General features: G+C 39.6%; 1 protein-coding gene across 1 annotated transcript in view; it reads right to left on the bottom strand.

Annotated features, from left to right (window-relative positions):
- Positions 1 to 3,508: 3,508 nt before the first annotated feature.
- bckdhb (branched chain keto acid dehydrogenase E1 subunit beta) overlaps positions 3,509 to 17,668 on the bottom strand; it is a 55,265-nt gene continuing 41,105 nt past the window's right edge. Inside the window, exons 9-11 of the mRNA XM_067602308.1 lie at positions 17,138 to 17,224; positions 7,088 to 7,239; positions 3,509 to 4,008 (exon numbers count right to left, since the gene is read on the bottom strand). Coding sequence (XP_067458409.1) covers positions 7,099 to 7,239; positions 17,138 to 17,224 — 228 coding nt within the window. The 3' untranslated portion in view covers positions 3,509 to 4,008; positions 7,088 to 7,098. The remainder of the gene's footprint in view (positions 4,009 to 7,087; positions 7,240 to 17,137; positions 17,225 to 17,668) is intronic.

Here is a 17,668-nt window from a genome sequence, read left to right as displayed (position 1 = left end):
AATTAAACCAAAACTAATCATTATTTTCATATTAACAATGGAACAAGTGACTAAGCATAATGTGAAGGATGTTGTTTTCTCTCAGTCTCGTGGTGATGAACCCACAGAGCATTATCACCGAACTCTGCAGTTCCCCTCAGCTCTACAGGGAATTTTAGTGTCTTTTAGCTCATTGTTTTGTTTTTTTATGGCCTGCAACTTTAGGGCCAAGTTATGCTAGAAAACAATTAGTTCGTACGTGTTGTCCAACCATGTCGGGTGGCAAAAGTGTTGATAGTTGTTCCAAACAGCCACAATGAAAAGGGAGGGTGAAAAAGCCGGCTGTCAGAAAGGAACGAGACGCAATAATCACTTGAGGTTTTCAGAGTCTCTCCTGGAATAGATTCAGTGTTGCACTCGGTTGTGCACACAGAAAGACAGAAATAGTTGTTTAAAGAACGAAAAAAGGGAGCTTGAGAGAGAAATTCAAACCCTGCTTATGTTCTCACCTCTGGCCAGTCACTGCTTAAACATGGTATGTTGGAAAGTTACAGAAATTGTCAGATGAAATTGTCAAAATGAGCATTTTTATCCCTATATTTCCATGACACTGCATCTTCCTCCTCTCTATGACAATCAGCTTTTCACTCTGCCTTTGAGTGTGGCCATTTGGAACAATTATCACAGTTGATTCCCAACAAGATCAGACAACATGTCGTTTAAGCATAACCTGGCCCGTACCGTTTTTGGTTCGCCTTCACTGCTCTCATCAACAACATCATTTCCAGCTGCAGCAAGAAGCTGGTTCCAGCAAAAAAGTGCCTATTAACCAACTGTACGATACCTGCCCAGCACCAAACGAAGAAGTTAGCAATTAATTAGTGAACATAGTGTAGCATTTAGAAGCTAGCCAAATGTTTCTCTCAGGTGTTTATAGAGACTGAAACCAAGCAAAAAGGACAGTGAATATTACTTTCATTTGCAATGTGTAAATAAACATGTAATCAGGCAACAGTTTGTTAACACATTACCATAACAACTTTATAAGGTGATAATACAACAGTGCATTTACAGCTTGTTCAGCTGCACTCAAGTTGTGAAAAAAAAAAAAAAATCAACATAACACTGATTTAATCAAATTTGCACACAAAATGTATAATAGCTTGGTTAAAAATTGTTGTGGGTATTTATGGATAAACCCTGCTTATTGTGGTGACGCCATGTCATCATCACTCTCTGGCCTTAATTTCTGCTTATACATGCCACAAAGTTTATTGGGCAAATTACAATGAGTTTTGCTCTACACTTTTAATGCTCCCCAGACTTTCAATATCATACAACTACTTTATGGCTGGTTTATAATGGCGGGTTTAGCTTCAACTGCTGGAAAAGATAATGATCCAAAAAGGATGAAACTTACTGATTCCAGCATTTTTGGTATCACACTTGGATCAAAATTTCCACATGTACACAGAGAATTGTCCAGTCCAACAGGCATGTCAAGACATTTGCTTAGTCCCTTTGAATTAGTTGATTCTGTGACCTGGTTTCTAATGCCACCCTGAGGTCAAACTTTACATTTCTAGCCCTCCTTTGAGAATAACATACTCTCAGTCACTCCATCTAACTGTCATAATGTGATGAACAGTCCAGCATCTAGAGGCCAGCAACCTTTACACTTTTCCTCTTGCTTTTCGTAACACACTTGTGTTCCCTGCAGACACTACCTGTCAGAGTGGGGGAGCAGTCGAGGACACCATTGTTTCTTGCCAGCATCTTCTAATGGAGGCATGGGCAGGAATCCAACTCCTGTCGGGCAGTTTTCATAGTTGTTTATGTTATAGTTTACCTATGATTCAAGATTTCTCAGAAACACATTCAGTATAAGGACACAGGGTTCAAGCGATGGCCCAGATTGATTCCATGATGGTAAGAGATGAACAAGAAGTTTAACAAGGAAAGAATTTTCTCATGGAAGCACTGATAAAATGGAAAGGTCTTTAAAATTTTACAGCAGGACAAAAGTCTGCACAGTGATCGTGATGTAAAATTCTATGACTTTTCCACAATTTACCATTAAATACAAGTGTTATTGCAGTCTTTCTCCTATATGCTTTCAACAGCAGCGCAGTGCCGCTGCTAAATGATGAATGCCACTGCTGAATTTCATATTGTACATAATACTGTATTCACAATGAACGCAAACACCACACGCACTTTCTCCGCTTCAAGCATTTGACTGGAGCCGATAGTGAGAGAATGGAATCGGTGTCATGTATGGTCGCGCTGCAGCCTCTCCTCTCTGTCCTCTTCTCTGCTCTCTGTGTGTGACGGAGGGCTGGGCTCAGCTCCTTCACCACACGCACAAACACGCACACACACAAATTCTTGTAAACTGCTACTGGCTGAGACAGCAGCCCCTCCTCCCTCTACCAGCAGTACCTGCAGCAGTGAATCACATCAGCAGCAGGGGGAGGAGAACAGACGACAGGAGGAATGACTGATACTGACTGATGTCTGTGTTCTTCATTCTCTCGAAACTTCAGTCAGTATTTTCATGTCAGGAATATTATTTATTTTTATTGACATGTTATTTTTGTTTCCAGTGAAACATTATTGAGTTTATATAGTGACTTGGCTGTTGTAAACATTACTGTTGCTGCTCTAGAAACAATATTTAGTTATATTTAAAATATAAATCAATTCTTATCCTGTTCTGAATTAGGATTAATTCAGGACACAGTGCTTACTTTATTGGTGAGCATATTTGTTTTACTTTTCTTCTTGCTAATGTCTGAGTGTACTGTGAAAAACTATAATGTGTTTTTTATAAATACTGTAATGATAATAGTCCAAAATTATGTGAAAATGCATAGTTTTTAGTCAAATAACATCACATTTTCTTGGGAGAGGATCCCCAACTCACCCGATTGTGTTGACACATTTAATTTTTTGACATTTGTTACAGTGAAACTTATCTGGACTTCCAGAGCCCTTCTGGTGTCAAAAGCTACACATGAATCTGTGGACATGGATGAACCTATCTGGAACAAATCTAAAGCTAGTTTTAAGTTATTCCACTGCCGGTGTCCGCAAATATGGATCCTGGCGTCGTGGGATCTGCGTGAGCACAACAGCTATGCTGCTGAAAAAAATCCTAGGGGAAAAACTGGCTAATGTAACTGAAATATGTTAGTTTTTCTTCTATTTTTTCCCTAAGGGTTGAATAGGATGAGCAGCTGCGGGGCTAAAACAAAAAAAAAAAATCACAATTTAATGCAATAAATGTGCTGGATAAGTTGTAAAATACATCCTGGCGTTGTAAAATTCCCAGAGGTCATCGGAAGATTAATCAAATTCGCAGACTTTGCCAGTCTGGTATACATTCCTCTAAATTCCCTGGCCACTGGGAACCCTGTAGCACAGGGAAGTTGTTTTCATGTCCTGCCAAAATGACACCTAGAGCACGCAATGAAATGGGACAATGAAATCTCAACAAATTCAAAGCAAAGGAAATCACCCAACCATGTGTTTTCACCAGTTCTGATTATTTTATTTTCCTTAAAAACCACAGGTCCATTATATTAGTATAATAAGGTTCAGTCCATGTCAAACTAAATAAAGATTAGAGCAGAGTTGGACACATTCAATCAAAAGTAACAGCACAGAAAGGCAAATGGTCACAAATTCAACCAAATACTGTTTCCAAAAGGTTCCAACTTTTGTCTGTGAGGAAATTAAATGATGTGCCTTATGTTGACAGCTGAAGCCAAAGTAGTTTCATCATATAGAATGGATTACGTCTTCACCACATTTGTTATTTTCCCCTTGCAACAGAAAACGGTTCCCTAATCCAGAGGTAATGTAACAGTCTTTTGGCTGGAGGACACAGAGGGACATGGAGCCCATCTGGATACTGCTTCCTGATTGGATGGTCAACAAAGTGTCTTTTCCTGGCTGCTCTCCACCGATTGGATGAATGAAGAGGAAAAGGGAGAACGCGGAGTTCAGGGCTACCAGAAGTTGGCTCTGGAAGAGGAGAGAGGTTGAAAAAGTGAATAACTTGGCGATCAACAGTGGATGGCAGATGAGGAGGAAAAGTAGAGCTGGAGATGCGATGGAGAGCAGAGAGGATGAGGAGTGACATGTGTTGACATGTTGATTCAATTAAGTATGTTATTAATGGCTCCTTCCCCCTTATCAATCTAAGCCAACATTTTAATGGGTTTAACTCAAGATGACACTGACAATTAAAAAGGGATTACGAAAGAGTGTGGAAGATTGATGGCATCCCATCTCACAGGATTATTGAACACTTCTGCAACTAATGAAAAACAATAGCATAACCTACAGTATGAGATAGCAGCATGAGGTTACGCAACTAGTTGGGGAACATCCATAATGTGAAGGCCCTATCAACACCTTCTAAAAACAGTCCTGGGTGGTCTGATTATAAGTCAGCAGCTCTAAATACAGGTGTGAGTGTGCCCAAAACAGATGCTTTGGGTTCCCAATGCTCAAGCCACATTCAATGGCTGTCAGGGAAGCATTTCCACATCCAGATGGGTGACAAATTAAAGGAAAAACCAGTACAGGTTTGAATGCTTGACCCCTACAGTGAGGGGATCCGGTTTGGGTCCACTTGTCCCTGCAAATCAATACAAAGTTGTTCTGAGTGATCACCTTTATCCTATGATGAAACATTTCTATCCTGATGGGAGTGGTCTCTTCCAGGATGACAAGCCCCGATTCACAGGGCATAAGGGGTCACTGAATGGTTTGAAATGATGTGAATCATATGCTGTGGCCTTCACAGTCACCAGATCTCAACCAAACTGAACACTTATGGGAGATTTTGGACTGACGTGTTAGACAGCGCTCTCCACCACCATCATCAAATCAACAAATGAGGGAATATCTTTTGGAAGAATGGTGTTCATCCCTCCAGTAGAGTTCAGACACTTGTAGAATCAATGCCAAGGTGTATTGAAGCTGTTCTGGCGCGAGTGGTGGCCCAACACTTTATTAAGACACTTTATGTTTGTTTTCCTTTAATTTGTCACCCGTCTGTATGTAAACACATCCCTGACCACACCGAAGGCCTTGTAGGGTTGAGTGTTAAAATTTTGCTGTTGGCCTCTTTCATCCTTTCTATCAGCAAGGGTGATAGAAAGGGTGAATTTTACAAGGGTATTCTGATATGGCGAGGGTGCCGTCCACTGCCTTAGCACTCAACAAGGCACAGACAATATGCATGTTAGGACAAAACAGGCTTGTGTCATATTTATTTCCATTCATAAAGCTGGTCAGTGGTTTGTTCAAAGGACTGGCAGTGGAAAAACAATAGGAAAGCATTTGGAAATTAAGTATGACACATGAAATTTGCTCTAAAACTCTTCCTTATTGAGAAGAACTGACTGATTGTTCAGCAAACCAATTTCCACTCAGTGAGCAAGGTAACAAGGCAAGGTAAGCATGCTAAGCTAAACTAAGCCAATTATGCTGTGCAGAAATAAACTGGAAACACATGGTAGATGGATTTTATTTGAATATATGAAGCTTTAAAGGGGCATTCCATTGATTTTACACATCAAGACTAGTTTACTTGTAATTGGGAGTACTATGATGATGATGATCATTGGCTTGAGTTTGAAGACTACAATTTTTTCAGAAGGCTGGAGTTAAAAATTGGCATTGTGGAGTTCGAAAGACATCTGCATTTACCAGTCAGGGCGGGTCTAATCTCTATAAACAGATATCTGCATATGAATGCAGAATCTGTAGGCAATGGGACAAGATTTTGGTACCTGAAACATTCTGGTTTCCATTTGTAGTCCGAGAAGTACTAACCAATCACGTTTGAGCAGGCTTTGGTTAGATGCAGGCAAACAGTCCCTGTGGCAAAAGAGGTGGAAGCATTGGCCGAAATGCAATCTCTGAACCCCTTGGCTATCATCTGACGACGATTTGACTTTTTCTTAGCTTTTTAAAATGTATCTGCATTCATATGCATATATCTGTTTATTGAGATTAGCTGAAATGTCATCTAGACCGTCTCAAGTTGCTAATGGGACTATAAACCGTTATCTGTTATCCGGATATCTGCTGGCCACACCGGAACCCCCGAAATATGGGCCCCCAGAGGCTAAATCGTTGTCAGACAGATAGCTGATGGGTTTCGAGATTGAGGAGGGTCTAATGAAAAATGCTATAAAGATGCATTATGGGAAGTGTAGGCTTGACCCATACTAGGGACTAGAAGTTAGGATATCCCAACCTGTGTTTTATCAATCCACTGACTTCATACAAGTGCAATGTGAAATTTCTGAACTGCCCCATTCAATAACCACATTACTAAAATAATACTACCAGGGTTTGTAGATGAGATGGACTTAGTTAAGTCTATGATAGTAATTATTGTTAAAAACATACTTAGCAGTGCAGGCACAATGTTTATGTATTTTGTTTTGTTTTGCCTTAATTGCCTTGCTTGGTTTTATAATTGTATTTGATTCATTTATCTTGCATAAAGCCCTTACTGTTGGCTTCTGGACAACATGTTGTGAGACTCTCTATCATCCATCATTGCGAGTGGCTAAAAGGAACGTCAGTAAGTTGTCTGAGGAAGCAACAGCACCCTCTACCCCAACCTGAGGTACACGTGTAAATTTGCATTTTGACTATTTAGCAGTCATACCTTTGGGACATAAAATGCAATCTCATAGACACCTGAGGTTCATTTAAGATTTCAGTACTCTGATGGCAGGTGTGAACAGCGATCCTTCTCAGTTGGGTTTCTAAATAATCAAATGGAGTATACCATGTCTGAAAAGGGCCCTGGAATGCAGATTAGTATGTGATGTCTGGATAGAAATAAAATATATGTCTAGTGGTGGGATACATTAAACAGATGAGTGAAAGAGTGTTCGGGAAAAAAAATACAAAATGATGGTTGTTTGTTACTGATGGCAGGTTAGACACCGTTTCACCACTACATTACTGGAATAAATAATGTAGATTATAGGGTAGATGCACAGTAAGTGTATGAAAATTACATAATGCCACTTCATAAATTTACTTCAAAGGAAGCTGTCAGGTCTTCCCTTACCTGACTGGAGTTCAGTAGTTGATCATCCTCTTGATTGCGTCAAAGCACTTCCACTTGTCTGGGATGTAGAAGGGTTCAAAGATGTGAGGGAAGGGGGTGTCATAACCACAGACCCTACTGATGGGAGCCTCCAGGTTAAGGAAGCACTCCTCCTGGAATAAAAAAAGAAAAAAAAATGTTGAAGACAAATACTCTCCGTGTGGTTTGAATGCTGTCAGTGTGCAAACATTCTTTATTCAAGCTAAGCCTAAAGCCAAGGCATTGGGGTGCAATGCCTCGCATCTCATGCCTCTCCCACACATACTCACCCATCTATGCCATGTTGCACCCTACATTGTCTTGTAATAAATGAGTATGTGACTGTGTGAGACCAGCTGGGTATTGTTCTGGATATGAAGAGAAAAATGGTGGAAATAGAAATGTTCAGTGAGAAGAGAGGAAAATTAATAGTTAAGAACTGATCATTTGTCAAAATTTGTAGGATTGTGCTGTTTGTTTGTATTGCAGTTATCTGCCTCTGAAATGAAAGGTCTGCAGCCTCTGCTTTGATCAGTTGAGGGGTTTCACAATTTTTTACCAGACTATCATGGTTTTGGTCTGAGGGATTTGTTCCGAACTAACAAAACCTTCTTTTTGGAGCTACCCAGGACCAACCCTCTCCACACACTCTCACTCACAGAACTATAGTCACCTAGTTTCCCCTTTTTCAATGCTTGGGCATATCCCCATTTTCCAAAGCTAGCAAGAGGGGATATGTAATATTGAAACAAGTATGTAATGGTCCTTTTAGAACCAATGAAACAACTTAATTCTACATTTTTTTATTACCATATCTGACTTGTATGATACAAGCCAAAAAGGCTCATTCAGGCCCCTCAGAGCAGGCAATTTGGTCAGAGTGCAAAACAAGCCATCATTCATGTCTCTAAACTGGCTTTTGACCTCTTCCCATGGAGACAAAGCAGAATGAAGTTGGCCAAAACACTCCAAATGGGACAAACCCCCTGATGAGTTGAATGAACACACTTGGACGCATGCACACAGACTTGCAGAAACAGACCTGAAGTACCCTCTGTCAGATTACACTGACCAGCAAACAACTCAAGCAATCAAAACAAAAGCGTAATAGTTTACTCCTAAGAAGTTGCATAGCACCCTTCCTGTGCATGGCCTGTTTGACACCGAATGTATTTTAACCTGTTTCTTGTGACACTGACAGCATCGCAAACCTAGCCATCCATGTAATCCCACAATTATGAACCCACCAATTGGCTGCCATGGAGCAGCTTGGCGTTTGGCAGGGCAGGACTTGTATGTTTCACACTATGTTTTTCATTTCTTATAAAACATCTGGCATAGTCGAGAGCAAAGTCAGACTTGATGAGGAGCCTTTTGTGCTTTGGTACTTTTACAGCCTGTTAAAATACAACACAGAAACAGAGGGAGAGATTGCAGCAGAAGCTTGCTGCTCTGTGTGCCTGTGGAGTTGACATGGTACAGTGGGAGGGTTTCAGTCTGGATGTATTCATACATTCAAAGGACTGCCAAATAATAAAAAAAAAGTACAACCATAAAGTTTGAATGCAAGAGGTAATTAATTTAACAGTAGAGCAGTAAAAATATCGAGTCTATCAATCTCAGCTTGAGACAGAGTGAAGGACATGTGGCAGAGTGGGACACTTGTGGCATCTCTGACAGGGTGTTCACACACTATTGACTATTGTCAATGAAGCTGATTGGATGACCAATTTTGATACAAACCAAACAATCTTTTGCAATACAAATGGATCACTTAACGTGTTTAAGGGTGTTTTCAAACCTGTGCTTTTTAGTCCGGTTGAACCGGACTATGATTCATATTCGTCCTTGGTGCAATTCGTTTAGGCAGGTCAGACCAAAGGCATTGTATAGTCTGACCACAGGAATCGTACTTGGGTGCAGACCAAAACAAGAGAGACCCTTTAGAGGAGGTGGTCCGGTCCCAAAAGAACTCTGGGGTGGTTCATTATTGGTGGGAACGTGATCTGACCTCGATCCGACCCAACTACTAGCTGTATGCTACAAGTTTGAGCTAAACAGTTCCTATAACCAGGTGTGCTTTGCATACTGGGATGCAGATCAGTGAAATCAACAGTTGCTTGTAGCTAGTTGGGGAATGAATTGAGATCCGACCTGGGCTAGCACAACAAAGTGCATTGCATTTTTGATATTTAGGCAGACAGGACCCTCTTCCTGTGTTTACGCTTTTGCTTCTGCCCCAGACACATCTGACTAATTAGTAGAGTGAAGGCTCTCATGTGGCTTGTAGTGATGCATTTCGGTCTGCTTGGATTTTTCTATGTGTCAAAGGAAACCAAGGGACCATGGAGGAAATGCACCAAGTTTACCAACTCATCAGCTGATTCAGACCGGAGCAAACAAACTATAGGTTTGCAAATGCCCTGAAGATCTGCGATCAATCTTTTGATGCACTGGAAGCCAGTGAAGACAGGCCAACACAGGGCTGATGTGGTCTCACATTTTGGTGGCAGTAAGAATGAAAACCAAAACCCAGACAGAGCTCCAGACACCTGATCTGCTGTGCAGGGCTCTTTGCTGGCACTGCTATCTGCCTAGCAACTGGACTCCCGCACCCTAGGACTGGCAGTCTGCTCCACCCGGCTAATTAACAGTGATTAGGTTTAATGAATGTACAATGAATGGAGACAACCAGTTCAACAAACCCTCCTTTCCTCTTTATCGCTGCTCCCTCCTTCTTTGTGGACTTGAACAACCTGAGACTGATTCTCTCCAACAGGCTGTGGCAGATCCTGACAACAGCCACTATACTAATTATGATGTGAAACCTTAACTCTAATCTTGGTTTTTTCCCTTTTTTCCCCCTTTACATTTACTTAAGCACATTGCTTTCGTGTGCTGACAAATGTCGACTGCCCCAGGGTCTGAAGTGCATTTTAACTCAGTTGCATATTAAAAAAGGGTAAAAAAAACAAAAGCAGTGGTTCTGAATTCTGAAAAGCTTTGAAAATGTTAGGCTTTTCTTGAAAGCTGCAGTATGCAGACTACAGGCATGTTCTCCGTTTCTTTCTTATAGCTGCCAGGAGGCTACGTCAGGACTATGTCATAGATTTATTTGAGTCATGTTATGTTCAGAAGTGTGTCTTAATTAAAAGACGGATTCTATACCTATGAGCTCACTGTAACAGTTATGTCTTGTTTTAGATCATTTAAACAATATTAATGCATGCCATAACAGACAAAAACAGATAACCGGTGTTTTCTTGGGCAAAGTTCAATGTAATTCACTGGAAACATACAAACTTGGGAAATGTCAAGTTGAACAGGAGTATACTTGAATAGAGTGGGCCTGGAGCAAACCAGGATGTGGTTGTCATACTCTAAGAATTGACAGGCAGATGGGAGGCCCACACAACATTACACTAATAAGAGGATTTTGTCTTGTCAGGTTGACGTCGAGAGTCAGAGCACTTTCATAAATTTGCTTCTGTGCAGGCTGGAATCATAACAGTGTTTTTTTTTTTTTACAGCATTAACTTGACAACATAATAGGTAGTGAATGAGCCTTTGTCCAAGGTATTCAGAAGCAGTGGTGAAAAAACTTTTTTCCTACCAATGACCCAGAATAATAAAACACCACAAACTACCTTGCTTTCTTTTCATCTCAGCGTATTAATGGAAGTGGCAGTGTGATTATCCATGTCCATCGAGATTACAACCTCTAGAGCTATTCTCTGCCCTACTACAGACAACCAGTCAGACAGTACCAGGGAGTTTGCTCTTTGGTCTGGATCACATCTGCAATCTCCTCTAAATACATTTACTGGAAGTGGGAGCAAAGTACAGTAGTATGCCTGCCTGCCACCACAGCTGGACCAAGAATGGCCACACAACTCAGATTTCATTCAAATCGGTGTTTATCTTTTGGGAAGTGCATCATTATATGTAATATGCTTAAATGTTGGAATAAAAATACGTCAACATGGCATTACCAAAAAGCTTGCATCCTGCAGTGGCGCAGGATTTAAAAATACTTCACAGCAGGGGCTTGCAGTTGCAGGGATGATATCCTAAGTCCTTTCACAAAACAATCAGTTTGTCTCAAACACCCACAGATTGGGGGTTGCAGTCAGACAGAGAAGTAACAGTATCATTTGCTGATGCCTGATTTCAACTGAGAACTGGTTGGGGATACAGGTACTGATTTCTAAAACCCTAAAATGTTACCAAACCTCTCTCTATCATATTTGGTAAAAAAAAAAAACAACAACAGACTGCATCACTTTAACTACTGTATAGACATTAACCTCTTAATCACACACCAACAGCAAAGCATTTGCATACCAACAGGCTAAACATTAGCAATTTACACTTACATAAATTACTTGTACCTGCTATAATGTTTTTAGTTTAAATATTTTACAGAAAACACAATGGCATCTTAATAAAACATAATCAAATATACTTGAAACTGGGAAAAATAAAAATAAAAAGGACTGTCTCCAACAATAGCGTATCTCAAATAAAACCTTGTTCTTTCATTCAGTTGCAGTAAATACAGGCCCTGAGCAGTATTTAAAAATTTACATTAAACTCTTTTGATTTAGTTAATATGGTATTTCCTCTCTAAACTAACTAAACCATTTATTTTCTTCCCCACCAAAGTTGTCTCAACATTTCTCATCCATTCATCTCAGTTTATGGTGTGCATTGAGTATACAGTGATTTTAGTTCATAAGTTGAGATAGTTCAGAAGCTGAAATTACTATATAACCCCCTGCAGTTATATGAAGGGAACAAATGTCTAATGAGTCAGTTGGCTTTAGGCTATTAAGCAATTGACAGGAACGAGCGGCAGCAGCATGAGCAGCAACAGCAGCAGCAGCAGCAATATACCGCCGTTATACAACTTTCTTATCCAACCTAGTGGTACCTGTGCCCAATTGTGGAGTCTTTTAAAGGAGCCTTCTTGTATAAACACTGTCCTTTGAAGGCAGTTTAGTGTTTCCCCTGATGGAGAAAGACGTGGGGCGACTGCCATGACTTTTACAGTAGGGCACCATGCCTGAAGCTTTGGGCCTATGCTTTCTCTCAGTCAGACAAGCCTAACAGGCAACTAGTAGTCTGATTCAGATTCAGAAGGCATTCATGGCAGAAAACATGCAAGCTTTCATCCTAAGCTAACACCAACTGAGCAAGAATAGAGTCTGTAGTCTTTGAACCATGTCCCAGAATAGTACCACAACTCAGTGGGATGTTATGGGCTGGATGTTGGATTCTGTTGGTTTAAATTACACACAAATAATGGAAAGCAACACAAGTGGAACTAAAACCAGAGAATTCAAGTGCCCAAAAGATAACAGTGAGACCCCCTGAGTGACACTGCTATGTGATTCAATGCAGTGTGGTGTATGGTTGTGTGGAGGATAAACTGTAGTTAAGACTACTTGAGAACATTTAATACTATAGTGTATATGGAGCATGTGATCTGCACTTATCTTGCAAAGAAGCCAAGAGTTCTTGTAATACACAACAGGTAACAATTATGCAGCATTTCATTGTTTTCTTTAACAACAAATGAGAAAAATATTTTCTTCTTCAAAAACCAAACTGATCGAGCCTTTAGAAAAATATCTCAACTCTGCAAACCATCAATTCTGTGATGGTTTGCAGAGTTGAGGAAAGAAGGGTGATTCACCACTTCTCTCTTTGCATCCCTGAGGTCCATGAAAGCATCGTCTTTGGCCGCAACTCATTCTGCCCCACTTTGTCCCATCCAGTCATCAGCCAAACATTCGGGAAAGGGTCAGCCAATGACACATTATTAAATCATGAGGGCTGCAGCCAAAGCCTGATGATGGAGACTTGCCAAGCCCTACCAAACTCTCCTCTGTTCTTAATACAAAAGGGAAAATCAAACCCATAAATGGATCTTTCTGTGAGGGCCCAGGAGCCTGAGGTGGATAGGTAGTAGTTGAAGCCACTCTCCAGAAATAATAGTCTACATTTTAAACAGAGCTTCCAGACATCGGTGCCCAGACTATACAAGGTTCACTGACAACTAGTGTCCCTTTATCTTGAGCCTGGGAGGGGTAAAAACCACTATAAATGCATAAACAGGGAGGTGTGGTACTGGTCCTGCTGTTGATCTGTACTAGTCCTCCTGCATCCTGAAACCCAACTGCTTTTTATTTATTATTACTGTTATTGTATCTGCTGATGACCAGACCTGTGACTCAATGTTTCTGCTTAAAGCTGTATTTTTGGTAGCTTTTCTGTTCCATCCCATTATCTAGGCTGAGTCAATCATATCAGCATCGGCATAGTGATTCATACCCCTTTTCAAATTCATTCATACATCACAACATTTCTGCTGAATTTGAGTTCGCAAACTCAAACTGCATCAATGGATGAGAAGACTGCATTACACCACATGACAAACTGTGCACTGGCTGAAACAAAAACACATCTTAACATCAGTGTAACACAATCAAGGAAACTCTTCTGATAATGGTTTAAGAAGAGGAAGCAATCTTATCAAAGTCTGTTATGACAAAATCATGAGAAAGGGTCACTTTTTGGCATGAGTACTAACAGGCAGTGGCTACAATATTGTGAGAGCAGCCTAATTTAATAACTGGAAGGCGTCAGTGTTTTGGCCACAAACTATATCTGACTGTAAGTGAGTTCCTTTTTAAAATCTTATTTAAAAAACAAAACAAAACATTTAGAGGTGCATGTTTTATTACGACATTTCACACCTATGTCTTTAACCATTTAATAAGATAAATAAAAATAAAAATAGAAATCCATGTGTAATCTAAAACTATACAATAGCAGTGTAACATATCGTATAAAACCTTTATAAAGCTCCTAAGATTATGGTTTTTTTTTTATGCTGGTTACATGTCAAACTTTTAGATAACATGATCATATTGTTGCAGTTCTATCCACACCAAGACAAAAAATAATCCAATAAATGTTTTCATTTTACAGAATGACCTTCTTAAGAAATAAGGATAACACAGGGCCAATAATAAGGAGTGAATTAAGATAAGAAATTCTGGGATCAATTCTGGTTGATCCTGTTTTTTAACCAAAAATGTGCAGTTCTAAACCACAGCCTACACCACATCCTGGTTATTTTACAATGAATCACTGCGGTTGCCACCTCACTCTGAATTGAAACAATGCTCCACCCAAAATCTTATCTCTCTGGGAGTCACTCAATCACTCCCTTTAGACTTGAAAAATGAACTTTAAAAGCTGGATTTAGGTTACCCCTATGCAGAGGGTGGCAGCTGTAGTCATCTTGGATTCACATGGTGACCCAGTTTCATGGTGAAGGAAAAACAATAAAAAGAGCCAAAAAAAACCCTCTTAAACCACTCAGAATAAGCCACTTCTCTTCTCTTTTTTATCCATATGCTCTGCAAACACCAAACATTTGTATGTTCATCTTAATATGGCTAAAACTTCAATTCTAGTCTTCACTCGCGACTCTGTCAAGCAAGATACACAAAAGACGGCTTTTGTGTGTTGGTTCTGATATTGCCAGCCATGTTCATCTGACTAGAATTGGCAAAAGGCAAAACTTGATGTTGTTCACTAGCTCATGCAGATGGTTCTTTATTTAGAGATAATAGTCTCATGTGCTGGTGACTGGCTGAAATTTGTATGATGTTGATCATCACCTCAGAGGAATGGCTTACTTGCTATTATAGCCTACTGTATAGCTAGTAACTACTAGTCTTATTATATGTAAGCCTAATATATACAGTATATTATGGTAGCTCTGTGGCAAGGTATCTTATTTCTGAGAAAGCCTATCTGGGTGTCCAAAGCAAGCACATCATGCTCTCTTTGAAGACATAACTATAATCTAATGTAGAGTTCAACAGTGTGACAGAGACCTGTAGGTCAAACTGCTCCCTTTTAAAGCACAGTTATCAACTGTTCCTAAAGTATTCTTTCCAAGAAGAGCATCCAACTCTGAAAAAACTGAAAATCAATGCAATCAGTGAATACACCAACAACTTACTTCACCCCGACACAATGCGAAAACATGGAAACATGGAAATGAGGAGGATGAGTCACTGACCATTTAAGCCCTCACTGACAGGGGAAGAGAACATCTGACTGACAGGATATGAGGAGAGGATCGATTGATTTTACAGCTTCAAATCTGAGTTCAGGCATAATAACAAGGAAACCATTTGCAGTAAGTGTTGTGCAGACAACTGGATGACTTTTGAGGAGGTGTCTATAAAGGGGAGAGTCGTCACTGTTGAGATACAAATTGCTCATTGAGAAGAGAGCGGTACTAACTGCTAAGAGCCTCACAAGGAGAAACACCCAACATACTAAAGATAATTATCTCACTACGCAGAAATAGATGTAATCAGGATGATGGGAAGGGGAGCTATTCATTTAGTCATGCATCACACTTAGCTCAGAATTTGCCAGCAGCGGTCTCTGGCATGTCTTAGTTACATTGTCCAGGCCTTTTGTATTGTCAGCAACAAGCAATATTTCGTAAACCTTATATGGGTAGTTAGACTCACTGTATTAACACTCTCAGATGAGTAGCATTAACTTACAAAAAAAAGTCCTTGCAGTTTTGTAGACAACTGTTGAGAATTAAGCTGCTCCTTAATATAAACCAATTACTCATCAAGGATTCATTAATCCTTTGAATTCTTTGCTCAGTTTTCACTTCCTTTTGTTTGCAGGCTTTTAGCAGAGTCACTTTTACTTTTCAGACTAAGTCGAGCTACTCAGAAATGCCACCAATTTGCATGTCAGTGGTATTTCACATGTTTTGTTACAGTGTTTGTGGGAAAAAATAGTTTTTAGAAATTCAAAATGATTAGTTTTATTGCCTGTATGCTCACAGATTTTCAACACATATGACATATAGAAATGGATAAAGGAGAGTGTCTTTTTGAGCCTGAGTCATGTAAAAAAAAATGTATCAATAAAGCAAAACAAAAAATATAATATTAGTGGATTTTGTCCATGCTATTATTTTTCTTCTACTAGGGATAATCATAATATAAGTTTTTGAACAGTTCCCATAATGCTCTGGGGGATGGAAGCAGGCAGTAGTTGCCATGGACTAAGTGAGTTAGCTGTGGTCAAATCCTTTAGCCTATTTTTTTTAGCTTACACTTGTTCACATTTTGTCTGGTTTGCACCATGAAAAGTCCTGCTGCATTAGCTATTAGCAGCTCCTGTTTGCACTGTAACCATGGATGTACAGATAAAAAAAATACTTGATTACTTTTGATAATAAAGAAAACCTTGCAATGTGTGAGTCATGTCATGTCTTTGTGTTCATATTTGAGCTCTGACTCCTAAAAGAGGGAGAGCAATTTTTGATACAAATTTTATCACTCACCTTTTTATGGGTTAATATAAATAGAAGTATACTTGTGTAATATTTTTAACTGCATATTAGGTGTTGTCAGCGTTTTCGTACCACAGTCCTTCCTAACACAGACCCTATTTGATAAATATTTAATCTTTAGGAAGCATATAAAAAGATGTTTTATGGGTTTGGGATTGTAGAATTGTTTATACTATTAAGAGGGAGATTATGCTAATGTGAATTTCATGCCAAATACCCCTCTAAACATGAAAATGTATGGCTAAATAAATGATTGCATATTTGCTAGTTTTTCTGGGGATCACTTGGATCTCCAGCGCTTGAGTGCCAACATTCTGCCTCTACAACACTCTTGTAGATGGCTAGAGACAGGCAGATGTGAGGGCTTCTTAGTGGGTAGTAACATAAAGTCTCTGTTGCTCTGGGGCATTCAGTGAAAGGCTATTTTAACTTTATTACAAAGTGGGACTTTTATTGACAAAACTATTGCAACCTATTAAGCCTAATACCTTTGAAGGCCACCTCCTACCCCAGGGAGCTACAAATCCCAATAAAATGTCATCAAATACAGTATGTTCTGGACACAAACAAACACATACATCTTATCCACCAGAGACATGGTTACACAGACCGCATACACTCACCTGTACTGTAGAGCTGATTTCAGCAGCAAAGCCTCCGGTTACTGGTGCCTCATGACTAATGAGCAAACGTCCAGTTTTCACCACTGACTGAAAAACAAAGACACATACAGATGATTACAGAAGGTTCTCAGTTTAGTTCCTTCACAGCAAACCAGCAGTATCTCTAAAAGATATGGTTGGCATTATCTGCTTCAAATAGGGATGCCAACTCATTCCTGCATCAGAGAACAGTCTGAATAGTGTTTGTAGTTTCTGCTAAAATAAATTGACTATATTCAGTGGAACCAAATATCAATCAAATCAAGTAAACCTTTTCATAATCTTTATATGGGTACAGGTTACTAGTTGCATAGTCAGCACATTGGTAAATAGGGTGATTATAACACTTCCAAGATGATTTTTTATATTCTCAAGCATCTCATTATATTCTTGTACATTCAGTAGTGGCAGCATGTATCCAAGTAATTTATAAACTCATCCAGGCAGTATAATATTTACAGGAGGGCTAATGGAAGAAGCATTAAAGATTTT

This window comes from Thunnus thynnus, chromosome 10 (genome assembly GCF_963924715.1).
Source record: "Thunnus thynnus chromosome 10, fThuThy2.1, whole genome shotgun sequence".
In the NCBI taxonomy this organism is placed as follows: domain Eukaryota; kingdom Metazoa; phylum Chordata; class Actinopteri; order Scombriformes; family Scombridae; genus Thunnus; species Thunnus thynnus.
Note: the sequence above shows the minus strand (reverse complement) of the source record. Positions and strands in the feature narration are given on the sequence as shown.